The sequence below is a fragment of the Nyctereutes procyonoides genome, unplaced genomic scaffold, assembly GCF_905146905.1.
Source record: "Nyctereutes procyonoides isolate TBG_1078 unplaced genomic scaffold, NYPRO_anot_genome, whole genome shotgun sequence".
Taxonomy (NCBI): domain Eukaryota; kingdom Metazoa; phylum Chordata; class Mammalia; order Carnivora; family Canidae; genus Nyctereutes; species Nyctereutes procyonoides.
In genome coordinates this window covers 27,500,542-27,522,748 of record NW_026575024.1, presented here as the reverse complement: position 1 = coordinate 27,522,748, position 22,207 = coordinate 27,500,542, and the positions used below count along the sequence as shown (strand labels likewise).

Here is a 22,207-nt window from a genome sequence, read left to right as displayed (position 1 = left end):
CGACGGCTTGCACTCCCTCTCATGACATCACACTCATTCCTTCCTGGAAAGTCATTTTAATTAGCTTACACAGGCAGCAAAGAGGGAGACATGGAAGCTGACCTGATGGGCTGTGCTTCAGACACTGCCAGGTCTCCCTCCTCCTGGATCCCAAAAGGATTAGCAGCAGCTCTCTAAGAGGCCCCAGGCCTCCGACAGCAAAGACAGAGGACAGTCAGCCCCAGAAAACTGATGGGGAAGTCGTGGGTTATGGGTGCTCAACGTTAAGCGGATGAGGGTGGTGGAAGGAGTGAGTGTGGACTCACACAGGGCTCTCTGAGGCTCCATCCAGCAGGGCTGTGTTTAAGTCTGGGTCAGGCAGAGGAAAGAGCCACAGAGAAAAGCTGAGAGGAGGGGCAAAGGCCCTGGGGCAGACAGAGCCATGGACAATACCCACCGCAAGCTTAGGCAAGGCCCCTGCAACACCCCTTGCAAACAAAGCCATCCACACAGTTCAGGGGCCTTGGTCTCTACAAGGCCTGTATCAGCCAAGCGCAAAGGCATCCCCCCAGGCCAGAAATCCAAGCCAAAGCACCAGCCCTGTCCCACAGCAGCATGGGGATGTGGGGCTGAGTCAGCCTGGGGACCGGGCCATCCTCAGCTAGTGGCAGTTCTGACAGCTAGGGTGACAAGGAATCCCATTCACCCGGCAACGGCAGCCCCCAGTGGTGTCTCCTGGACCCTAGAGGATGGAGAGAAGAGAACGTCACGGCAGTGAAGACAGTGCCCTCCCCGTGCTGCTCCATCACACCCTCAAAGGGCTGCACGCCCCACTCCGGGCGTGCCTCGGGCAGCTCCTCCTGCTACGAATGGCCTTCGGGGCCTCAGCTACCTGATGGAGGCAGTCAGTAAGACCTTCTGGACTCCCACGGCACCCTCAACTACATGGTCTGCCTACGCTCCCCCTAGACCCAGAGCTGGCAAAGGATGTGCCATCCTGGCACCGAGAGGGCAGCTCCCTCTGCCTGTCTGTCCTGGTGTCTACCTGGATGAACGATGAGCCCCCGTCTCCGGGAACACGGTCCTAATAAAGACAGCTACCCCTGTGCAGCGCCCACTGACAGGACCCACTGAGCACCGCCCCACATGTTTTCACGTGACTCGGGGGAAGGCTGCCAGAGGCCGGGCTACCATCTCCACCTTACACATGAAGGCTCCGGATCCCAACAGCCCGACCACGCGGCCAGGGGGCGCCAGTCCCAGGGGCCCTCTGCCTCTGACCCCAGCGCGAATCCCTGGCTGCCTCTAGGGTGGGGGTCGGCAAGCTTCTCCTGTAAAGGGCCGGTCACTTCAGGGTTCTGGGCTCAGCTGGTCTCGGCCCACACGGCGCAAAAGCGGCCGGAGACGGTACACGACGAGTGTACGGGGTTGTGCTCCCAGAACACGCTACTTATGGACAGGACGCTTGGATTGCATAGAATTTTCACAGGTCACAAAATATTCTTTTCTTGGTACTTTTCAACCATTTATAAAAAATGTAAAAAAGCGTTCTTACTTTACAAGCTGGATGAATACGGGCAGTGGTTGGCCTCGCCCCAGGGGCTGTCCCCCACTCTCGGGCAAGGCCCCCGGGCAGTTTCCCCCCAGCTCCCGCAGGCCTCTGCTCTCCAGAGGACTCACCCCGGGTCCCCAGCGCGGCCCCTTGGTCACCCAGCAGATCTCGGTGTGGCAGACGGTGCAGCGGATCCAGTCACAGCCGTCCTTCTTCTGCACCACAATCCGGCACTGCGGGCAGTGCATGGCCTCACCCTGCTGCAGCATGGACTGGGGACAGAGCAGGAGCCGGCCTTCAGCCAAGCTGGGGCAGCTCCACCAGCAACCTCTCCCTGGTCCCCGCGGAGTTCATGGGGGAGTCCTGGGGGTCACTCCCCTACGCTGCTCCACCCAGGCCAGGCTGTGTCCAGCCTCATCTTTGTGGACGCTCTCCCTGCTGCTCGCCACCCGACCACTTGTCCTAGCTAAGTGCTGTTTCTGGATGGCAAGGATGCCAGAAGGGGGTGAGAGCCTTCAGGGCTATGTGAATCACAGCCCTTTCCAAGAAGCCCCCACCCGCGGACAGTTCCCAGATCTCCAATCCCCAGGCCCTCAGTCCCCACCCTGCCTCACCCTGAGCATCTCAGTTGTCTGTCGGGCGGCCACATCGTTCTGAGCCCGCAGGGCCAGGTCATCCTGGTACTCCTTGCAGTTCATCTGCTCGTGGATGGCCTGCAGAGGGGCGAGGGGCTCAAGGTGAGTTCCTCAAGGGGTTAAGAAGCATGAGGGACACTTACTGCTTCTAGATGATGTCATGGGCAGGGCATGGCTTTATAAACCAAGTACCCACTTTATGGAAGGGGACACTGAGGCCGGGGTGGTCCCATATGATAATAATAGCCATGTATGCTAAATCCTAAGGGCAGAAAAATCCCTACACCACCTCTTCCCCATGGCTATCCCCACCCCCCCGTCCCTGGCTAGGCTCTGCCCTGATCACAGCCCCGGTTCTCAGAGACTGAGCTTGCTTGGGCTGTGACGAGGCTCAGACCTGTCTCCTCGAGACCAATCTCTTCAGTGCTGAGACGATGAGAGGAGGGAGTGGCCTGAGGTCAGGGCCCGGCAAGCCTCTGTCTAGGTTTGGGGTCAGGGACAGGGGTTGAGACTCAGTCTGGGGCCAGCGTTGGGGTCAGTTTGTGACTGGGATCGGGGTTCTGTGAGAGGCCAGGGTCAGGGCTCGGTACTGGGCTGAGGCTCAGTCTAGTTTGAGGTTCCATCGAGGGCCAGGGCTTGGTCCAAGGCTTTGGCTCAGATTAGGGCCTGGGCCAGACACTGTCACTGACATGCAGCTGTCCGGTATGACAGGCTAGAGTCACAGCTCCTATCCCAGGGGAACAAGCACCGGATGGCAGTGAGCTGCTGGCAGGACTAGGGGAACTGGGCAGCATGGGTCCCCGTCCCCACCTTACAGAGCAGGCAGTTGACGTGGAAGCACACCGGGCAGGTGAACTCATTGACATCATCCTCAAAGAAACACCATCCCTTGCAGTCTGGGGTCTTGCAGTGGTAGCTAAAGGCACTGCGGTTTTCCGCGATGGAGACGCCCAGGTCCAGAAATCGCTGGTAATCCTCGGGAGGCAGCAGCTGCCAACAGGCCACAACTCACAATCTGGTTTTCTTGGGGTTCAGAACAGCTGACAAGGGCTCTCCTTGCCACCAAATATCCTCCAGGAAGCCCCCAACCCATGAAGTCCAACCTAGCCCCGGCTCTTTGCTTCATACCATCATCCTCAGTGTTGTTTTTTTTTTAAAGATTTATTTATTTATTTATGATAGACAGAGAGAGAGAGAGAGAGAGAGAGAGGAGAGAGAGAGAGAGAGAGAGAGAGAGAGAGAGAGAGAGGCAGAGACACAGGAGGGAGAAGCAGACTCTATGCGGGGAGCCTGACATGGGACTCGATCCTGGGATCCAGGATCACGCCCTGGGCCAAAGGCAGGCGCTAAACTGCTGAGCCACCCAGGGATCCCCCATCCTCAGTGTTTAAAAACTCCATTCAAGGGGATCCCTGGGTGGCTCGGCGGTTTAGTGCCTGACATTGGCTCAGGGTGTGATCCTGGGGTCCCAGGATCGAGTCCCACATCGGGCTCCCTGCATGGAGCCTGCTTCTCCCTCTGCCTGTGTCTCTGCTTCTCCTCTCTCTCTCTCTGTCTCTTATGAATAAATAAATAAAATCTTAAAAAAAAAACTCCATTCAGAAAGTAGATTAAGGGACACCTGGGTGGCTCAGCAGTTGAGCATCTGCCTTCAGCTCAGCTCAGGGAGTGATCCCGGAATCCTGGGATTGAGTCCTGCATTGGGTTCCCCACAGGGAGCCTGCTTTTCCCTCTGCCTGTGTCTCTGCCTCTCTCTGGGTCTCTCAAAAATAAATAAAATCTTAAAAAAAAAAAAGTGTATTAAAACTTCTAGAGATGGGTGGTGGTGCTGCTCGCAAAACAACATGAGTATTATACTTAATGCTACAGAGCTGTATACTTAAAAATAGTAAAAAACAAAAAAAAGAAAAATGGTAAAAATTGTAAGTTTTGTTATGTATAGTCTACAGTTTTTTTTTTTTAAAGAGAAAATATGAACAAAAGTAATAACTGGCAATACTGGTGAAGAACTAGAGCTGGTATTTCACACTCTGAGAAGGCAACGTGACAGTTGTTTCAACAAAACTTCTCTGACCCTTTGGGACTCCACTTCTACAAGTCTACCCTAAACAAATAATATGTAAGAAGAGACACCACGCAAAAAGTTCCTTGAAGCATTTGTTACAAACTGAGAAACTGGAATTATTATGAGAAGAGGTATAAGCAGCATAGATGCCATCTATAGAGACTTATGATAATTCTTTTTTTTTTTAATTTTTATTTATTTATGATAGTCACACAGAGAGAGAGAGAGGCAGAGACACAGGCAGAGGGAGAAGCAGGCTCCATGCACCGGGAGCCCGACGTGGGATTCGATCCCGGGTCTCCAGGATCGCGCCCTGGGTCAAAGGCAGGCGCCAAACCGCTGTGCCACCCAGGGATCCCACTTATGATAATTCTTAAAATCAAGGCTAAAATCCTAAAATCTAAACGGTGGTGGTTACAAGAATGAGTTTTATCAAAACTCACCCAACTGCATGCTTACAATGGGTGCATCCTATTGCGTGCCAAGTTTGCCTTAGTAAACTTGATTTAAAAAGGAGTAAAATCATGTCTGCCCACAGACCCAAGGGAACAGGAGAAAATGCAGTCAGGGATCCCCTGGGATGGCAGGGTTGCGTGGGTGACTTGTCTTTTTGATTTCTCTTCCAGTTCTATGTGGTTTAGGCGTGTGTTTTGTAAAGATAACCTCCAGTGCACTACTCCACTGATCCCTGCCCCTTTCTCCCTCTGCCACTCCCGGCTTTCTCAGGGTCTTGGGGCAATTCCTGGGGGCTCTGAGGAAGCATGGGCCCTGCGGCCCCTTAGCAGGAACTCTGGTCCCATCAGTGCCCTTGGCAGGGGTGAGCCTCAAGGGAAAACCTGTGGGTGATGACCATGGGAGCCAGGACATACGGAATGAGTGACTATGTCTGGGGACTTTCCAGGCCACAGCAAGAAGGCCTCTGCAGCTGCCCAGAGCCGCTCCTCCGGTGTAGGAGGGAGTTCCCAAGCTCTACCCTTCCTGCCTCCCCCTTCTCTGCTGAAGTAGACCCCCAGGGCTCTGCAAATCCTAGGTGCAGTCAGGCAGGTTCACAGAAGCAGGATCCTAAGGGAGAGGCAGGGGGAACAGAGGTCTTGGGGGTGTGCCTGTGGGGGTCCTCCCACTTGGACCTCAGCCACCTTTGACACTGCCTCATGTTTTGGCCTGGCAATCCCAAGATGCCCAATTCTGAGAAGGCCCTTCCCCAGCAGTTTAAAAACCATGAATCAAGCCCAACAGTCAATTTTCCAGGTGGGGGAATGGAGACTCAGGGAAGGGGAGAACTTGGTAACGATGTTAATAACAGTAACAGCGAACACGCATGCAGACCCGTACAGCCCTGGAGGACTGCTGGAGCGATGGCCCCGATTTCTTCACATCTCCCTGCCTCCACCTGTGAGTGGTCCCCTCTCCCAGGGACTTGGCTTGGGCAACATGGGCAGGGCAGCAAGTGACAGAAGAGCAGAGACTGGGCAAGCTCTCTTGCACTGGAGCCCCCGCTGGCTGCTCCTGGAACCTAGGGACCACCGCAGGTGAGCAGGCCTGGCCAGCCTGCCCCAGGGCCCGCGAGCAAAGTGGAAAGAGGCCCAGCTGCCGCAGCTGCAACTAAGGCCAGTGTCATAGTCCGAGCCAGCCGACCCACCAGCTAAACCCACCTGGGAGCAGCCAGGCCCAGCAAGAGCTAGAAGAATCAGGAGCTACGAGAATCGTCTGGCTAAGCTCAACCCCAATGAGTAACTTGCAGATTCATGAGCTAAATAAACAGTGGTTGTTTGAAGACACTGTGTCCAGACTACCTTGTTACGCAGCATAAGCAAACTGGCACAAGGGCTTACCCACCATGCATCACGGGCTACTCTAAAATCTTTACACACACCCTCTACGATATTCTTCACAACCTTTCAAAAAACTAACTTCAACTAACTGATGTGAGAAAAGCAAGGCACGGGTTGAATATCTGACTTGGGGTCACCAAGGCCAGTGGCCCCAGAGTTGCCCCCACTCTTAAGGGCTCTGCTATCTTTCCTTCACAACAGTGGTTTCTATACCAGCTACTTCCCCGAGTCCCGTCCTCTTCACTGCTTGGCCCCCAGCATCCCCCGCAGAAGGCTCCAGATAAATGTGTGCTGAGACCCAGCCCCAAGCCCATGCCCACCTGCTGGTGCAGGGTGTCCCCTCCCTCCCCCAGGCCTTACCGCCCGGATCTCCCTCTCCAGCAGCTTGCCCGAGCACGAGTAGGTGTTGTCAATGAAGGGGCAGGAGACCTCGGCCTCCTGGCTGTTGCGGATGGTGCCCTGCAGGCACTCCCTGGAGGAGGAGAGGGGCAGGGGCTGGAGGTTAGCGCCACCTGAACCCCATCCACCCAGACTACCCCTTTCACGTGGTGGGGCCTGACCCCAGGTAGGCTTTTCTTCAACACCTCCCTTCCTTCCCTCCTGTCCCTCCCACAAACCCATCACCAAGGCCTCCACTTCTATCCACCCCACTGCCACCTCCACTGCTCTGGTCCAGGCCCCCGTCACCCCTCGCCTGGAGGACCACAGGCACATCTTCACTGGGGTCCCTGCATCCACTTCGCTCCTAGAGTCCACTCTCAACACAGTGGCTGCTCCTCCCCAGCAGCCTCCCCTCCGGACCTGCCCAAAAACCTGCAGCCCTCACTACGGCTCCCAAGAACCCCGGTGGCCCATCCTCGCTAACACCTCTGTTCACCCTTCTGCTCTGGCCACACTGACACCTGCACCAGACCTTCTGGTCCCTGTTCCCGTGCTACCTCCCTAGGGGCTTCCCTGACCACCCCCTCCTGAGGCAGGGCTCCTGGTTTGTTGTTTTCCCTCACAATTCACTGGAACTTAGCATTTGACACAATTTACAGTGACCCCAGTAATTATTTGATTAACATCAGCCTCTCCACTGGAATGTAAGGTTCGGGAGGCAGGAACTGAGCTGCTCTGCTCACTCCTGGATCTCCAGGACCAGCACAGCCCCCTGGCACCCAGGGGCCACTCAACCAATGTCTGCCGTGGGAAAGGAGGACACGGTCTCCACAGCCCAGGACTGGCCGCCGGCCCGCCAGCCAGCTAGAGCAGGCTTGGCTCAGTCCACCAGGGATGGGGTCCCCATAGGCTTGGACGCCCCTGCGCAGGTAGCGGCAAGGGGCGCAGGCGCTGCAACTTGAACCCCTGAGCGAGTCGCTGGCCTCTCTGCACCTCACACTCCTGGGCAAAAACGGGGTGACAGCGCCTACCTCGCAGGTTTTTGCGGGCATCCAATGAGATGTAAGAGCACGGGCCCACCCACTCTCAGCCCTCCGGTAATTGGCGGCTGCGAGAATCGGGGCATTGCTGGGGGTGGGGTTGGGGGCCGCACCTGCAGAAGGTGTGCAGACACTCACGCAGCACCACGGCATCGCCGGGCGCCAGCACCAAGTAGCACACGGGGCACTCGGTGGGCTCGGTGTTCAGCACCAGGCTCCTCTGATCCAGCTGGACGTGCTGCAGGTAGTTCCCCTCCTGCTGCTGCTGCTTCCGCTGGGCACACGGGGCGGGGCCGCGGGGCAGGTCAGGGTCTCAGGGGAGGGGCCGACCGGGAAGGGGGCAGGACCAGGGGACCGGGGCGGACTCCGGAGACGGGGCAGAGGTGGGGGAGAGTCAGGATCCCTGGGTGGGGGTGGGGGTGGCCTGGCGGTGGGCAGGAGACGAGATGGCGGGAAGCGTGGGGGCCAGAGTGGGGCCGGGGGGGGAGGCGGGCCAGGCTGGGGCAGGCTGGGGCTGCAACCCGGGGCAAGCCACGCGAGGGAGTGATGGCAGGGAAAGGAAGGAGGTGAAGTCTGAGGGGGTGGTCTAGGGTAACAGGGCTCACGTCTCGGTCAAGAAGCAGGGCGGGGTTGGGCAGGGGGTGGGGTCGGTCAAGGTCACAGAGTGGGTCAGGGGTATGGAGATGGTGATAAAGCTAGGGAGCAAAGCGGGACGGGAAAGAGGACGGGGTCTGGGCCAAGGCTGGAGGTAAGACCACGAATGAGGTCATGGCTGGGATGGGGCAAGGATAGCACTGGATCCAAGGGGAATGCAGGTGGGGGGTGGGGGGCATCCGATCAGAATGGGGAACACTCAGGATCTGGTATCTGTGTAATCAGGGCTTGTGTCAGAATCGGGGGCAGAGCTATGGGAGGGGCAGGACAGAGGGCGGGGTCAATTTCGCAGGGAGGGTGAGGGGCTGGGTCCAGCCTCTTAGGAAGTCCGGGGTGAATCACTACGGGGAGGGAGGTCAGTAATTGTAGGGTCCAGGGTGAGGCGATGTCTAAGTGGAGCAAGAGCTAGGTCATAGGCAGATAAGGAGGAGGTATGAGGAGGTGGCCAAAAGCATGGTCGGAGCTAGGGTAGTGGAGTCATAGCCTGGGGCGGTTGTATGAACAGTGGGTGTGTAAGTCAAAGCGGAGTGGGGAGCCACAGCCCAAGTTGGGGCGGGTCATGTGACCACAGCCAGGGAGCTGAGGCCTCCAGGGGAGGGCGAGTCACAGTCTAGTGCAGGGTCACCACCAGCAGTGGGGTCAGGAGCGGGCAAAGCAGCAACGGGGGAGGAGCGGCAATGCAGAGGCGCCTCCATTTCCGTCCTACGTCCCCCCCCCCCCCCGCCCCGAGGGTGTCTGCCCCGGCACTTCCGCGCCCACCTGCTGGTACTGGCGCAGCGCCTCCTCCTCGCCCGCCAGGCGCGCTCTCTCCTCCTCGTCCGGCTGGTAGGAGGCGGGGACCTGGTAGGCCTCCGGCCGCGCCCGGCAACACATCTCGCAGCCGGGCCTCGTGGGCTTGTTAATGAAGGTGCAGCCGGGGCACTGCCAGCCCACCTGGGGGCAGAGTCGGGGGGCGGGGGCTGGAACCCTGCGCGGGGCTGCCGGGGTCCCCGCGCGGGGAGTCAGGGGGCGGGGCCCGGGAGCGCGGGGCGGAGTCGAGGGCGGGGCTGCGGTCCCGGGCACGCGGAGGGGGGGAGCGGCTTACCGGCGGGGGTTCGGGCGCGGCGTCGGGCTGGCCCCGCCCGGGCTCCTGGGGGACTCCCGGCCTCGTAAGAGCTGGCTCCAGGGGGCCCCGGGGCTGCAGCGTGAGGTCCTTGAAGCCCAGATCTAGGGAGGAGGGTTTCGGGGTGGCAGAGCCATGCAGCGCACTTCGTGCACGCGCCGCGCCAGCCAGGCGCCCTGCGCCCCGCACCGGTTCCTCCTCCCTCGGGGAGTCTCCCACTCGGGTCGCCAGGTGAGCAGAGGCCTGGCCGAGTGTCCGGCTCCCACAGGGTCAGAGTTCCTCCTCCACCCGTGAATGCTCCTGCTTCCCGACCTAAAAACCGGCTTCCTATGCTCCCGAAGTCCTGCACCTAGAGGCACAATCACTTCTGAGATGCTCGTGCCAAATACTGAATGTGCATCCATTCATGAGGGCACATGGGGCAGAAAAACAAAACTGGCTGGACTCTTCGAATATCAGGAACGTCAAAGGAAGACTGTGGATACCAAATACCAAAGGACCCTGAGAGACATGATGTCACTGCCAGGTCTCTCTTGCTGTGAAGGATATTCATGTGACAACTGGTAAAATTTGGGTAAAATCTGTGGATTAAATAATCATTGTTGATTTCCTAAGTTTGGTAGTTGCATGTGGAAATGTTAAGAAAATGACACCTTTTGAAAGAAAATGGACACTGAAATATTTAGGTGAGAAGGGATGTCATGTCTGCACCTTCACAACGGTTCAGGAAAAAGTATTTAGACAAAAATAAATAATTTTATATAGAGAATGACAAAGCAAAACAATTGTGATGAAATGTTAGGGAATCCATGTAAAAGGTACTTGGAATTTGTTATACAATTTTTTGTACGATTTTGCAACTTTTCTGTAAGTCTGAAATATTTCCAGATAATAAGCCAAAAATGTAGACACTATTATTATCATCACAGCCAATTTACAGATTTAGAAACAGAGGACCAGAGACGAAGGGACTTGCATGAGGTCATACAGCCGATAAATGCTGGAGCCAGGACTGAACTCAGCCCCCCTTCTCCCCCAGACCACCTGCTCTCAGTGGCTTGGAAATGGCTCCCTAGGGGGTGGGGGGCTGTCCTCTTTTGCCCACTAGGAAGAATGTCGTCCTCCCTGGCAAGAGCTCCTGATGGAAAGCCCAAGGGCTCTGCTCCCTCTTGCCCTGTGACCTCAGGTGAGTCCCAAGTCGCTCAGAGGCAGAGCCTCACCTTCCAGCATCCGCAACTGCCTCTCCCGCTGCAGCTCCTGAGGGTTGAGCGAGGTGTTGCAGGCTGACAGCAAGTAGAGGTAGGCACTGTCCCCATTCCGCCGCACCCCGTGGGAGTGCAGGGTCTCCTGGTCCCGGGCCAGCCGCTGCCCGATCACCCACTGCTGCAGCACAGGCGGAAAGCCGTAGTCCAGGAACACCTGACACACAGAGAGGCAGAGTGCAAAGGGAACAGCAGAGGAAAGAGAGGCAGAAGCAAAATGGGAAGCGACTACCCCCTTCCCCCGGCCAACTCACCATATCCTTGAGGGAAGCCACTGTCATGTCAGGGCGCACTGTGAGCCAGATGGTGACTGTGTGCATCTGAGCATCCTCCACGTTTACCCATAGCCTGTGGAGAAGGTCACAGGTCCAACCTCAGCACCAGCTATCAGCTCGTATAGGTCTGCACACTGTGGTTGCACATGCATGTCTACGGACACACGGGCACATGCCCACAGCCCCCCAGTCTGGGTTAGGGGCCTTTCCTGGATTCCCACAGGCTCGTGCTTCCTTCTTGATCAGAACCCCATGCTTCAGCCCCTGCAGTGGCCCCACACTGCTCTGAGAATCAAATCCCTGCCCATTCTCCGGCCTCCTCTATCATCCTGTCCTTTGCTCCTTAGCCTGGCCACCAACACTTACTATTTATTATATGCCAAGACACTTCAAAGCACTTCTTATGTTTTAGTTCATTTAATCCTCTCCACAAATGCATGAGGCCGATCGTGTTGTCACCACTATTATACAGATGAAACCACGAGGCACAGCCAGGTCACACAAACTAAATAGACTCTACCCAGCAAGCGCTGAATGTCCATGAGAGGCAGGATTTCAACCCAGTGTATCATTTCAGAGAAATGATCAGAGAAAGGGTCCTCCTCAAGGACCCTTCAGCATTTCTGGAAGATCAAAAGCATGAAAAGGAAGGGCTAAGATTAAAAAAAAAAAAAAAAAACAGAACTGATCCCAACAGAAACAGAAAAATCCGAGTAGAGAATAAGAATGGAAAGCAGTAATCAGTAAATGAGGAAGAGCGCCTGGGAACGTAAAAAGATGCTTCTGACTAATCTAACCTTCATATTGAACTACAAGAAAACCTGGAGGTCCTAAATGACATCCCAAGACAGCAATTAATAAATCCAGAATGTGGAAAAATCCTGGAGGTCAGAGACCAGTTTCCTTAAATTAATAGCAGAAAAAGAGAAAGGATTAAAAAAAAAAAAACAATATTAAGAAATGCTATGTGTAGATCGCCTTTGGCTTCGACAGGAACAAAATCACTATAAAAACTGTTAATTAGATAATCAGGGAAATTTTAACAAACAGTATTAGAGGATTTTAAGGAATTATTAATAATTATTAGGTGTGATAACAGTACTGAGGTTCATAAACAAACCATGGAGAGGTAATGTACAGCATGATGACTACAGTTAATGATACTATGTTATATATTTGAGTATTGCTGAGAATGAATTTTAAAAGCTCTGATTGCAAGAAAAAATAGGGATGCCTGGCTGGCTAAGTCAGTAGAGCATGAGACCCCTTGATCTCAGGGTGGTGAGTTTGAGTCCTATGTTGAGTGTAGAGATTACTTAAAAATAATAATAATATGTAAATACGTGAGGCAATGGATATTAACTTATTGTGGCCATCGTTGCACAATACACACATCTACTAAATCATTATGTTGTACATTTAAAAGGATTCTGAGACTCCATTTTCAACCTGTGGACAGGAAGAGGGGGGCTCCTCACATAACCCCCAACAATTCTCGGGCACCAGCAGGGCATCCTATATTGCAACCAGAGATAGCAGCAGCATCTGCAGGTCGAGGGCTCAGACCCAGACTGCCCACCCCCCCAATGCCCATCACAAGCCCGGGCTGTCACCTGTGCTGACTCACTGGCTATAGAACTAGGGGTTCCGGGAACGCCTGGGTGGCTCAGTGGTTGAGTGTCTGCCTTTGGCTCAGGGCATGATCCTAGGGTCCAGGATTGAGTCCCATATCAGGCTCTTTGTGGGGGCCCTGCTTCTCCCTCTGCCTGTGTCTCTGCCTCTCTCTCTCTCTCATGAATAAAATCTTTTTTTTTTTTAAAGGTGATGGGAATTTTTATTTATTTATTTTTATTTATTTATGATAGTCACAGAGAGAGAGAGAGAGAGGCAGAGACACAGGCAGAGGGAGAAGCAGGCTCCATGCACCGGGAGCCTGATGTGGGATTCGATCCCGGGTCTCCAGGATTGCGCCCTGGGCCAAAGGCAGGCGCCAAACCGCTGCGCCACCCAGGGATCCCTCTCATGAATAAAATCTTAAAAAAAAAAAAAAAAAAAAAAAAACTGGGGGAATCCAAGAGCCCATTCCTTGGGTTCAATTAATTTGCTAGAGCAGTTCACAAACATTTTACTAACTAGATCACTGGTTTATTATAAAAGGATATAATTCAGGAAAAGCCAGATGAAAGCAATGCATAGAGCAAGGTATGGGGAAGGGGTGAGGAGCTTCCATGCCCTCTTGGACTCTACCATTCTCCCCAAATCTCCATGTGGTCACCAACCCAGAAGCTCTCTTGAACCCTGTCCTTTTCAGTTGTTGTGAAGATTCCATGATGTAGGCATGGCTGATTAAACCACCAACACTGGGGACTCACTCAACCTCCAGCCCCTGTCCCCTCCCAGGAGGTCAGGTAGATGCCACTGGAAAGCTCCAACCCTCTAATCACAGGGTTGGTTCCTCTGGTGGTGCCCAGCCGCTATCCTTAGGTCATCTAGGGACATTCCAGAAGTCACCTCATTCGCCTAGCAAAAGACACCTTTACCACTCTCGTCACTTATGAAGTTCCAAGGAGCTCTGTGGCAGGGAAAGACAAAGACCAAATATATATATATTCCTTATTATAAATCGCACTATCACATCACCTCAAATTAATACAATGTTATATGTCAATGATCCCTCATTAAAACTGAGAGAAAAGATATGTGCATATGAAAAGCTGGACACATAGGGACGCCTGGGTGGCTCAGCGGTTGAGGGTCTGCCTTTGGCTCAGGGCATGATCCCAGATCCCGGGATCGAGTCCCACATCAGGCTCCCTGCATGGAGCCTGCTTCTCCCTCTGCCTGTGTCTCTGTCTCTCTCTCTGTGTCTCTCATGAATAAATAAATAAAATCTTAAAAAAAAAAAAAAAGAAAAGCTGGACACAAATGTTCATAGCAGCAATATTCACATTAGCCAAAAAGTGGAAAAAACTCCATGTTCATCAAATGATTACATTTAGGGATTACAGATAGGGAAAATGGTATTTTCATACAATGGATTAGGGATCTGATTACAGATAGGGAAAATGGTATTTTCATACAATGGATTATTATTCAGCAACAAAAAGGAATAGAGTTCTGGGGTGCCTGGGTGGCTCAGTTCGTTAAGCATCCAACTTTTGATCTCAGCTCAAGTCTTTTTTTTTTTTTAACATTTTATTTATTTACTCATGAGAAACAGAGAGAGGAGCAGAGACATAGGCAGAGGGAGAAGCAGGCTTCCTGCTACAGGAAGCCTGCTGCGGGACTCGATCCCAGGACCTTGAGATTACAACCTGAGCCAGAGGCAGATGCTCAACCACTGAGTCACCCAGGTGCTCCTCAGCTCAGGTCTTGATCTCAGGGTCATGAGTTCAAGCCCCACACTGCACTCCACGCTTAGGGAAGCCTACTTAAAAATAATAATAATAAATAAAAATAAAGGGAATACAGTTCTGATACACACTACTTAATGGATGAATTGAGAAAACATGATGCTAAGTGAAAGAAGCCAGATACAAAAAACCGCATATTGTATGAGTCCATTTAAATGGAATGTCCAGACCAGGCACATCCCTGGAGATAACGATTAGTGGCTGCCCAAGGCTGGTGTTAAGCAAAGACAAGGAGATGAGTAGTGACTACTAGTAAGCGCAGACCAGGGTTTTGTACAAAGCGATAAAAACGTTCTATAATTGATGGTGATGATGGTTGCATAGCCCTGAATATACTAAAAGCCTTGAGCCATACACTTTAAATTGTTGAGTTGTATGGTATGTCAACTATATCTCAATAAAACCATTTAAAAAATCAAATGGGATCCACCAGGATCATTGAAAAATCAGGGCAGCCCCGGTGGCTCAGCGGTTTAGCGCCGCCTTCAGGCCAGGGCGTGATCCTGGAGACCTGGGCTCCCTGCATGGAGCCTGCTTCTCCCTCTGCCTGTGTCTCTGCCTCTCTCTGTGTCTCTAATAAATAAAATCTTTAAAAAAAGAAAAAGAAAAAGAAAAAGAAAGAAAAGAAAAATCAAACTGAAAGTACAGTTTTACTATGCAGCAGGAAAAAAAAACCCAGATCAACACCACCGTTTATTGAGTGATTACCATGTGCGAGGCACTGTGCTAAGCATCACAACGTCAAGTTTAAGTCTCCTGGGAAAGACTAACCAGTATCCATTCTCCCTTGCTTTTCTGGCTAACAGAGCCCCTGAATTCTACTTGGATGTCTGGTCACATTCCACAGCCTCCCTTCAAACTGAGCTCTGGTCCACAGGAATTCCGGGGAAGAGGTGTGCAACATTCTGGGCTGTGTGCTCCTAAGTGTGGGAGGGGGTGTCCCCTTCCCTTTCGTAGAGGCTGCTCCTGGGCAGCAAGCTTGAGCAGAGGAGCTGAGATCAAGGCAAAAGGACCCACAGTGACCATCAAAGCTGAATGCAAACATTAAGTGACCCACCTCAGAATACCCAAAGCCCCAGCTGGCCAATGGGTTACTTACACCAAGCACAGTTACCAAAGAAAGGGAAATTCTATCCATTCCACTGTGCCCTTTAACTACAGCCCCCCACCTCACCGCAAACAGTCTTGCTCCCTTGCCATGTATTCAATAAACTTTGGGTGAATTATTTCACTGCCTGGGGCCACCAGCTAGGGTGTCCCCACATTTGCCCCTCACCCCCATTTGATTGGGAGAGACACATCTTTCTCCTTCCAGCTGACAAGAATGCTAATATGATGGCTGGAGCTGGAACAGCCACTTTTGACCAAGAAGCAAACCTCAGAATGGAGTCCATGAACAGCAGAATAACAAGACAGAAGCAGGAGTCTCTGAGGACTGCAGGAAGCACAGCCTCCACATGTAGACTACTGGCCACCGAACTTGTTTATGCCACAGTTATGTTTTTTTCCTGTCATGTGAGGACTAACTTTCTCATATGCCTTCTAACAACCCTATGAGATAGCTTATTATTATTGCCCCATTTTTTAAATTAAAAAAAAAACAAACCTGAAACTGAGAAGTGAAGTGACTTGTCATATATCTCACAGTTGATTAGTGACAGAGCTCAGGTTCGAAACTAGGTCTCCTGACACCAGAACCTGCCATTAAGCGTAACTGTTCTATAGGCAAGATTATATTGTGGTCCACTGGGGTTCAGGAAACACTAAGTCTTTAGCCAATCACGCGCTCCTCACCTGATGTCCTGTGTTGGGGAGACCTCAGGCTTTAGTTGCACATTCAGGGGCACCCGTTGCTCTGCCAGCCAGATGGCACACTGCACTGCCACCTGTTCATCCCCGCCTGCCACTGCTCGGGTGAGCCTCAGGGCCATCTCCTCGGCTGAAATCCAACAGGGTGGAAGCAGGTTAGCACAGGGTTTTGTTTTGTTTTTTTTTTTTTTTCAGGAGCTAGGGGTAAGGGAGGTGGTGATCCTTGTACATGCTGTTTCCTCTGTCTTCCTGGTGAACTCCTACATATCCTTCAGTACTCAGCTTAAAAGTCCCTTTCTCTGAAGGGTCTCTGATGCTCCTATTCCCTGTTCATTTGGTTCTATTTTTCCTTCATACTCCCAGGCCCCCTTACTTCCATTCATTTATCTGACAAGCATTTACTGAGCTCCTACCGTGCACCAAACACTGTTCCAGAAACTGGGATTCAGCAGTGAATAAGATAAACATTGTCCCTCTCCTCATGGACCTCCCAGCCCAGTAAGGAGACAAACAATAGAAAAAAAATTGAGATCGTGATCCATGCTGGCAAGGAAATAAACAGGGTAAGGAGATCAGGGAAGACCTCCAGGAGGAGGTGGTGCTGAAGCTGAGACCAGAAGAAGTTACATAAGCCCAGACCCAGTTAGGGAAGAGTATTCCAGGTGGAGAGAAATGTAAGGGATTGGCCTTGAGCAAGAAATGGTTGGGTGAGAACAGAAAGAAGCCGGTGGAGCGTCACTGGAATGAACAAGGGGGTGAATGGGCTAAGACTATGAGGTCAATGATGCCCGAAAGGCCTTGTGGGCTAAGTAAGGACTCTGGCCTTTAAGAACACAGAGGAGCACAGGAGGGTCTTTAAGCAGAGTGATGACAGGACTTGGCATGCTGTATAATGCTGGGGGAAAGAGGAAGAGGGGAGGCATGGACCCCTGGTATTCAGGTCAAGATCCATGTCCCCTCACCAGCCTGGGAGCTCCCCACGCCCTTGGCAGCGGAGCTGGCTTGCGGTGGCCTCAGAGGTATCCCATAGTTGAATGACAAGCCTCTGGAAGCAACCAGGCCCCAAGGAAGGAAACTGCAGGGCAGGTGGGTAGAGGGAGGACCGGTCAAGCTCCCTCGTCCAGGACCTCGGGTTAGGGGAGGCCGGGTCCTGCCTGGGCCCACCTCCTAACGGAAGTCTCCCGGCGCCTCCAGGGGGTGCCCACCTTTCTTGGTCTTCTCGTCCATCCGGCGGGGTTGCGCCCATCCCCCCAGGCGGGGGCAGCAGCTCCGGAGAAACGCTATCCCTGGGTCACCTGGGTCACCTGGCAGAGGGCGGACGGCCACAGCAACTCAGCCCCGGCCAGAGGCGGCCTCAGGCGCGGCCCGCGCCCTCTTTGTGCCTTGGTGTCCCCAGCGGCAATCGGGTAACATCACCAGCCCCGGGCACCGGCTGTAGGAAGGAACCGGGACCCCGCGGAGGGGGGGGGGGGTGAAAGGGCAGGCGGCACCGAGCCAGGCCCTCGATGGGCGACAGAGGAGGCGAGACGGGCCTGGTGCGGGGAGGAGAGTGACGCCGACCGCCGGGCGCTGCTGGTCCCCGGGGAGGGCCCTCTTCTCGGTGCAGGGAGCGCCCCCCGGCGTCCGGGACGGCAGCCACACTCCCTCCGGGGCGGCCCCAGACCGAGGTGGGGAGGAGAGCAGCTACAGCGGAACGGAAAGCGAAAGTGGAGGCCCCGGAAGTAGGGCAGCAGAGCGTCGGGACATCCGGACGCCGCCCCCCCCCCACCGCCTGCGCGGTCCCCGGCGGTCCCCGCCCCGCTCCGGATCCCTGCGGCCGGGTGCGCAATGACCTTGGCCGGAGTGGCCCCTGTGGGGCTGGCCCGGGTCTCCCCGACCCTCACTCACCCGCCCAGCCGCGCCCGCAGCGCCGCGGGAAGGGGTGGGGGCGGGGCCCGGACGGGAGGGGCGGGGCGCGGGGAGGGGAGGGGGCGGGGCCCGAGCAGGGAGGGGGCGGGGTCCGGGCGGGGGCGGGGCCCGGACGGAATTGGAGTGGGGCGCAGTTTCCCCGCTCCGCCTCCGCAGACCCACTCCCACGCCTGAGGGTCAGCCGCATCCTCGGCTCGGTTTGCGGCAGACTAACGGAGGTTCTGTCCTCCCTCGGCTCCTTGCTTCTCCTCTTGGCCCGGACAGTCCCATTTTCCACCTGCTACCAGAGGGTCCCTAGAATGTAAATCAAATCATGTCAATCCTTAAAACACTCCCAGACTTCCCAACACTCTCACGGCAAAGTAAAAGCCTAGGTCCTCCCCACGCCCTGAAAACTGCCTCCCCTCCTTCTCGGACTACTGTTAAAACTAAAAAATAAAACGGCCAGTTATTTTTCCAGCAAAATGGGTTCATTCAGAAATAGCCAAGAATCGGAATTTGGGACATTCGAGCTCTGAAAAACCACGGGCAAGACTAACAAAGGAAAGGAACACAATTTTACTAAGGAGGAAATTGGGAGGGGTGTTTTGAGCGAAAGTCCATTGCAGAAAAGCAAGAGTTCAGGGTGATAACAGTTTCTCATTGGCGGATTTACAGAGGTAGTGGATTTCTTGTAGGAGATGCAATGCACATCTTTCCCTGTTGGGGCCCATAGTTGATTCCTTCCCCTTGAGGACTCTTTGTTGGGGTGTGTAATGGACAAGTCTTCCTGTACCTGTCAGAGCTCCAGTGGTACCTGTCGGAGCTCCCCTTCCTGGCCTCCCCATTCAATTTTAGTGAGGCCTCCCTTGGTTACTTGGCTCATCCCCACTCAAGCCCACTGGCGTCCTAGGTCCTGGAACAAGGCGGACACACTCCCCCTCAGTGTCTTTGCAATTGCCATAACCCAAATATTTTTATGGCTTGCTCTCTCCCTTTAGTTTGGTCTTTACCCAAAAGTCTTCCCGGTCACTCTATCTGAAATTTCACACACCCACATACAGCCAACATTTCATGTCCTCCTTCCTGGCTGCTGCTGCTTCTTCTTCTTCTTCTTCTTCTTTTTTTAAGATTTTATTTATTCAGGGCAGCCTGGGTGGCTCAGCGGTTTAGTGCCTGCCTTCAACCCAGGGCATGATCCTGGAGTCCCGGGATTGAATTCCACATCTCATGAATAAATAAATAAAATCTTTTTTAAAAAGATTTTATTTATTCATAAGAGACACACACACAGAGAGAGAGAGAGAGAGAGAGAGTAGCGGAGATACAGGCAGAGGGAGAAGCAGGCTCCATGCAAGAAGCCCGATGTGGAATTCAATCCCGGGACTCCAGGATCACGCCCTGGGTTGAAGGCAGGCACTAAACCGCTGAGCCACCCAGGGATCCCATTTTTTTTTTTCCTTCTAAAGCATGTATTACTATCTAATGGCGTATTTTAATTATTTATTTTGGTTTTTTGTCTGTTTCCCTTTTCCAGAGGCCAGGACTCTGGTCTGTTTTGCTAACTGTATAATAGGTGCTCAAGGATTACATCTTAAAATGGATGAAGGCATTTCTGACTGTTAAGGCATCCCTTAACACAGAGGTTCTCAATCTGGGCTATGCTTTCAAATCGCCTGCAGAGCTTTTAAAAATAGTGCTGTCCGGGCCACATCTTAGATCAGCTGATTCAGAATCTTGGGCCAGGCCCAGGCATCAGGAACTTACAACACTCTCTACCCTTCTAAGAAGTCAAGTTTGAGAGCCACTATTTTAACATTCCCTATAGGAGTTTTCTTAGTCTTTGTTTGAAGTCTTTAAAAAAAAAAAGATTTTATTTATTTATTCATGAGAGACACAGAGAGAGGTAGAGACGCAGGCAGAAGGAGAAGCAGGCTCCCTGTGGGGAGCCTGATGTGGGACTCGATCCCAGGAGCCCCAGATCACACCCTGAGCCTAAGGCAGATGCTCCAGCACTGAGCCACGCAGGCGTCCCTGTTTGAAGTCTTTTTTTTTTTCCTGTTTGAAGTCTTAATTAGACCTCAGTCTTGATAGATATTTTCTTTTTTAAAAATATTTATTTATTCATGAGAGACACAGAGACACAGGCAGAGACACAGGCAGTGGGAGAAGCAGGCTCCATGCATGAAGCCCGATGTGGAACTCGATCCTGGGACCCTGGGATCACGCCCTGAGCCAAAGGCGTTCCATTGATAGACATTTTCACTGGGAGAATTCCAGCTGGCATCTCAGCACCTTGACAATAGCCCTCCATTGTCTTCTGGCTACCATGGCTGCTACTGAGACGTCACCACCTGTCAGTCTAACAGCTGTTCTTTCTTTTAACAGCCTTATTGACATACAATTGATATACTATAAGAGCCACCTATTTAAAGTGTACAATTTAATGGTTTTTAGTACATTTACAGACTTCTATATACAACCATGGCCACAATCTAATCTTAGAACATTTTAATCACCCCTAGAGAAACCTAGTACCCATTAGCAGACACCCTGCCACCTGGTATCCTCCAACCCCTCAGCATTAATCTACTTTTGATCTCTGTAGGTTTTCCTATTCCTGTATTAATTAAATCTTACAATGTGTGGTCCTTAGTAACTGGCTTCTTTGATGTGGCATTATGTTTTTGAGCTTCATCCATGTACTACTATTCTTTAGAAAGTAATCTGTTTTTTTTTTCCTCTGAGTACTTCTAAGATTTTTTTTTGTCTTTTTGCATTTTCACTACAATATGTTTATGTGTGAAAATTTATAGAGTCTCTCTCTCTCTCTCTAAGTAATCTCTATGCCCAATGTGGGGCTCAAACTCATGACTCTGATACCAAGATTTGCATGCTCTATCAACTGAGCCAGTCAGGCACCCCTAGAGAGTCTGTTGGATGTGTGGTTGATGTTAGATTTTTTTTTTTTAAGATTTTAAATTATTTTTGGAATCCCTGGGTGGCTCAGTGGCTTAGTGCCTGCCTTTGGCCCAGAGCATGATCCTGGAGTCCCAGGATCGAGTCCCATGTCGGGCTTCTGTGTGGAGCCTGCTTCTCCCTCTGCCTGTGTCTCTGCCTCTCTCTCTCTCTGTGTGTGTGTGTCTCTCATGAATAAATAAATAAAAGAGACACAGAGAGAGAGAGAGAGAGAGAGAGAGAGAGAGAGAGAGGCAGAGACACAGGCAGAGAGAGAAGCAGACTCCTCGCAGGGAGCCCTATGCGGGACTCGATCCCTGGACCCGGAATCACACCCTGAGCCCAAGGCAGATGCTCAACCGCTGAACCACCCAGGCGTCCCTGATGTTAGATTTCTAGCTCACTATTCCCTCTTTTGTCACATCTAGTCTGTAGTTTAAGCCAGCGTTTGAATTTGTTTTAATGTTTATTTTTTAAGAGATTTTATTTATTTATTTGAGAGAGTGAGAACAAGAGAGATCACAGAGGGAAAAGGAGAAGAAGACTCCCCAATGAGCAGAGAGCCTGGTGCAGGGCTCCATCCCAGGACCCCAAGACCACCACCCAAGCAGAAGGCAGACAACCAACTGAGCCACCCAGGCACCCCTTAGCTTTTGAATTTTTAATTTTTGTTATTGTATTTTTTGTTTTAGAAGTTCTGTTGGGTTTTCAAATCTGTTGTCACTTGATATAAGTTCCTATACTTTGGCCACAGTTTCAAGGTTGTTATTTATTTCAGGGCAGTACACATTTTTCTTTTATAATCTGTGTCTGATAATATTGCCATCCGAACTCTGAGTGTTTCTGCTGATTTTCTCTTCTGTTGCCTTGTTTTCCTCTGGTGGCCATGCCGGTTTATGGTCCCGTCAGCCCTGAGGTTACCTGCACAAATGTGTATTGAGGGGAGATTCTTTTTTCAGGTGTTCTGGTTCTGTCCTTAGCCCTTCAAGGGCAGAGCTGGCACTCACTTCGGACATCCTTCATCCCAGTGGGTAGACTCTTCAGGCATCCAAACCCGGGTTCAGTCCCACTGTTCACTATCTATGTGCCCTGGACAAGATTCCCCCTCTCTGGACTTAGCTTCCCCTTCTGTACAATGGTAATCATGATGGTCCCTCCCTCCTGGGGCTCTTTTGAGGATCTATGTCAGTTATTGCTTATTGATATCTACTGAGTTACCTTAATATTTAATGGCTTAGAACAATAAACATGTAGATCTCACACAGTTTCTGGGGGTTAGGAATTTGGGAGCAGCTTCTGAAGTAGTTTTGGCTCAAAGTCTCAGAGGTTGTGGTGAAGATGTTGGCTGAGGCTTCAGTCATCT

At 52.4% G+C, this 22,207-nt stretch overlaps 1 protein-coding gene across 3 annotated transcripts; it reads right to left on the bottom strand.

Annotated features, from left to right (window-relative positions):
- Nucleotides 1-36: 36 nt before the first annotated feature.
- RBCK1 (RANBP2-type and C3HC4-type zinc finger containing 1) lies at nucleotides 37-17,929 on the bottom strand. 3 transcript variants are annotated; one of them, XM_055305565.1, is made up of 13 exons: nucleotides 17,887-17,929; nucleotides 17,205-17,303; nucleotides 15,985-16,129; nucleotides 10,757-10,850; nucleotides 10,461-10,659; nucleotides 9,223-9,344; nucleotides 8,898-9,071; nucleotides 7,598-7,758; nucleotides 6,424-6,535; nucleotides 2,977-3,156; nucleotides 2,146-2,244; nucleotides 1,660-1,803; nucleotides 37-721 (listed from the first exon to the last, which is right to left on the bottom strand). In XM_055305565.1, the coding sequence occupies exons 2-13, from the start codon at nucleotides 17,224-17,226 to the stop codon at nucleotides 641-643; spliced, it is 1,533 nt and encodes a 510-aa protein (XP_055161540.1). In that variant the 5' UTR covers nucleotides 17,227-17,303; nucleotides 17,887-17,929; the 3' UTR covers nucleotides 37-640. The 3 variants fall into 3 exon arrangements, with proteins under 3 accessions (XP_055161540.1, XP_055161532.1, XP_055161523.1); XM_055305557.1 differs by having other exon boundaries at nucleotides 17,205-17,294; nucleotides 17,887-17,927; XM_055305548.1 differs by having other exon boundaries at nucleotides 17,205-17,682; nucleotides 17,887-17,905.
- Between the last annotated feature and the right edge of the window lie 4,278 nt (nucleotides 17,930-22,207).

Excerpts from the sequence above, each read along its gene's own strand:
- RBCK1 (XM_055305565.1), bottom strand. The coding sequence starts at position 17,226 with ATGGACGAGAAGACCAAGAAAG. Across the intron at positions 10,660-10,756 it reads TGGCTTCCCTCAAGGATATG|GTGTTCCTGGACTACGGCTT; the intron begins GTGAGTTGGCCG and ends TCTGTGTGTCAG. Across the intron at positions 2,245-2,976 it reads TCAACTGCCTGCTCTGTAAG|GCCATCCACGAGCAGATGAA; the intron begins GTGGGGACGGGG and ends GCCCCTCTGCAG.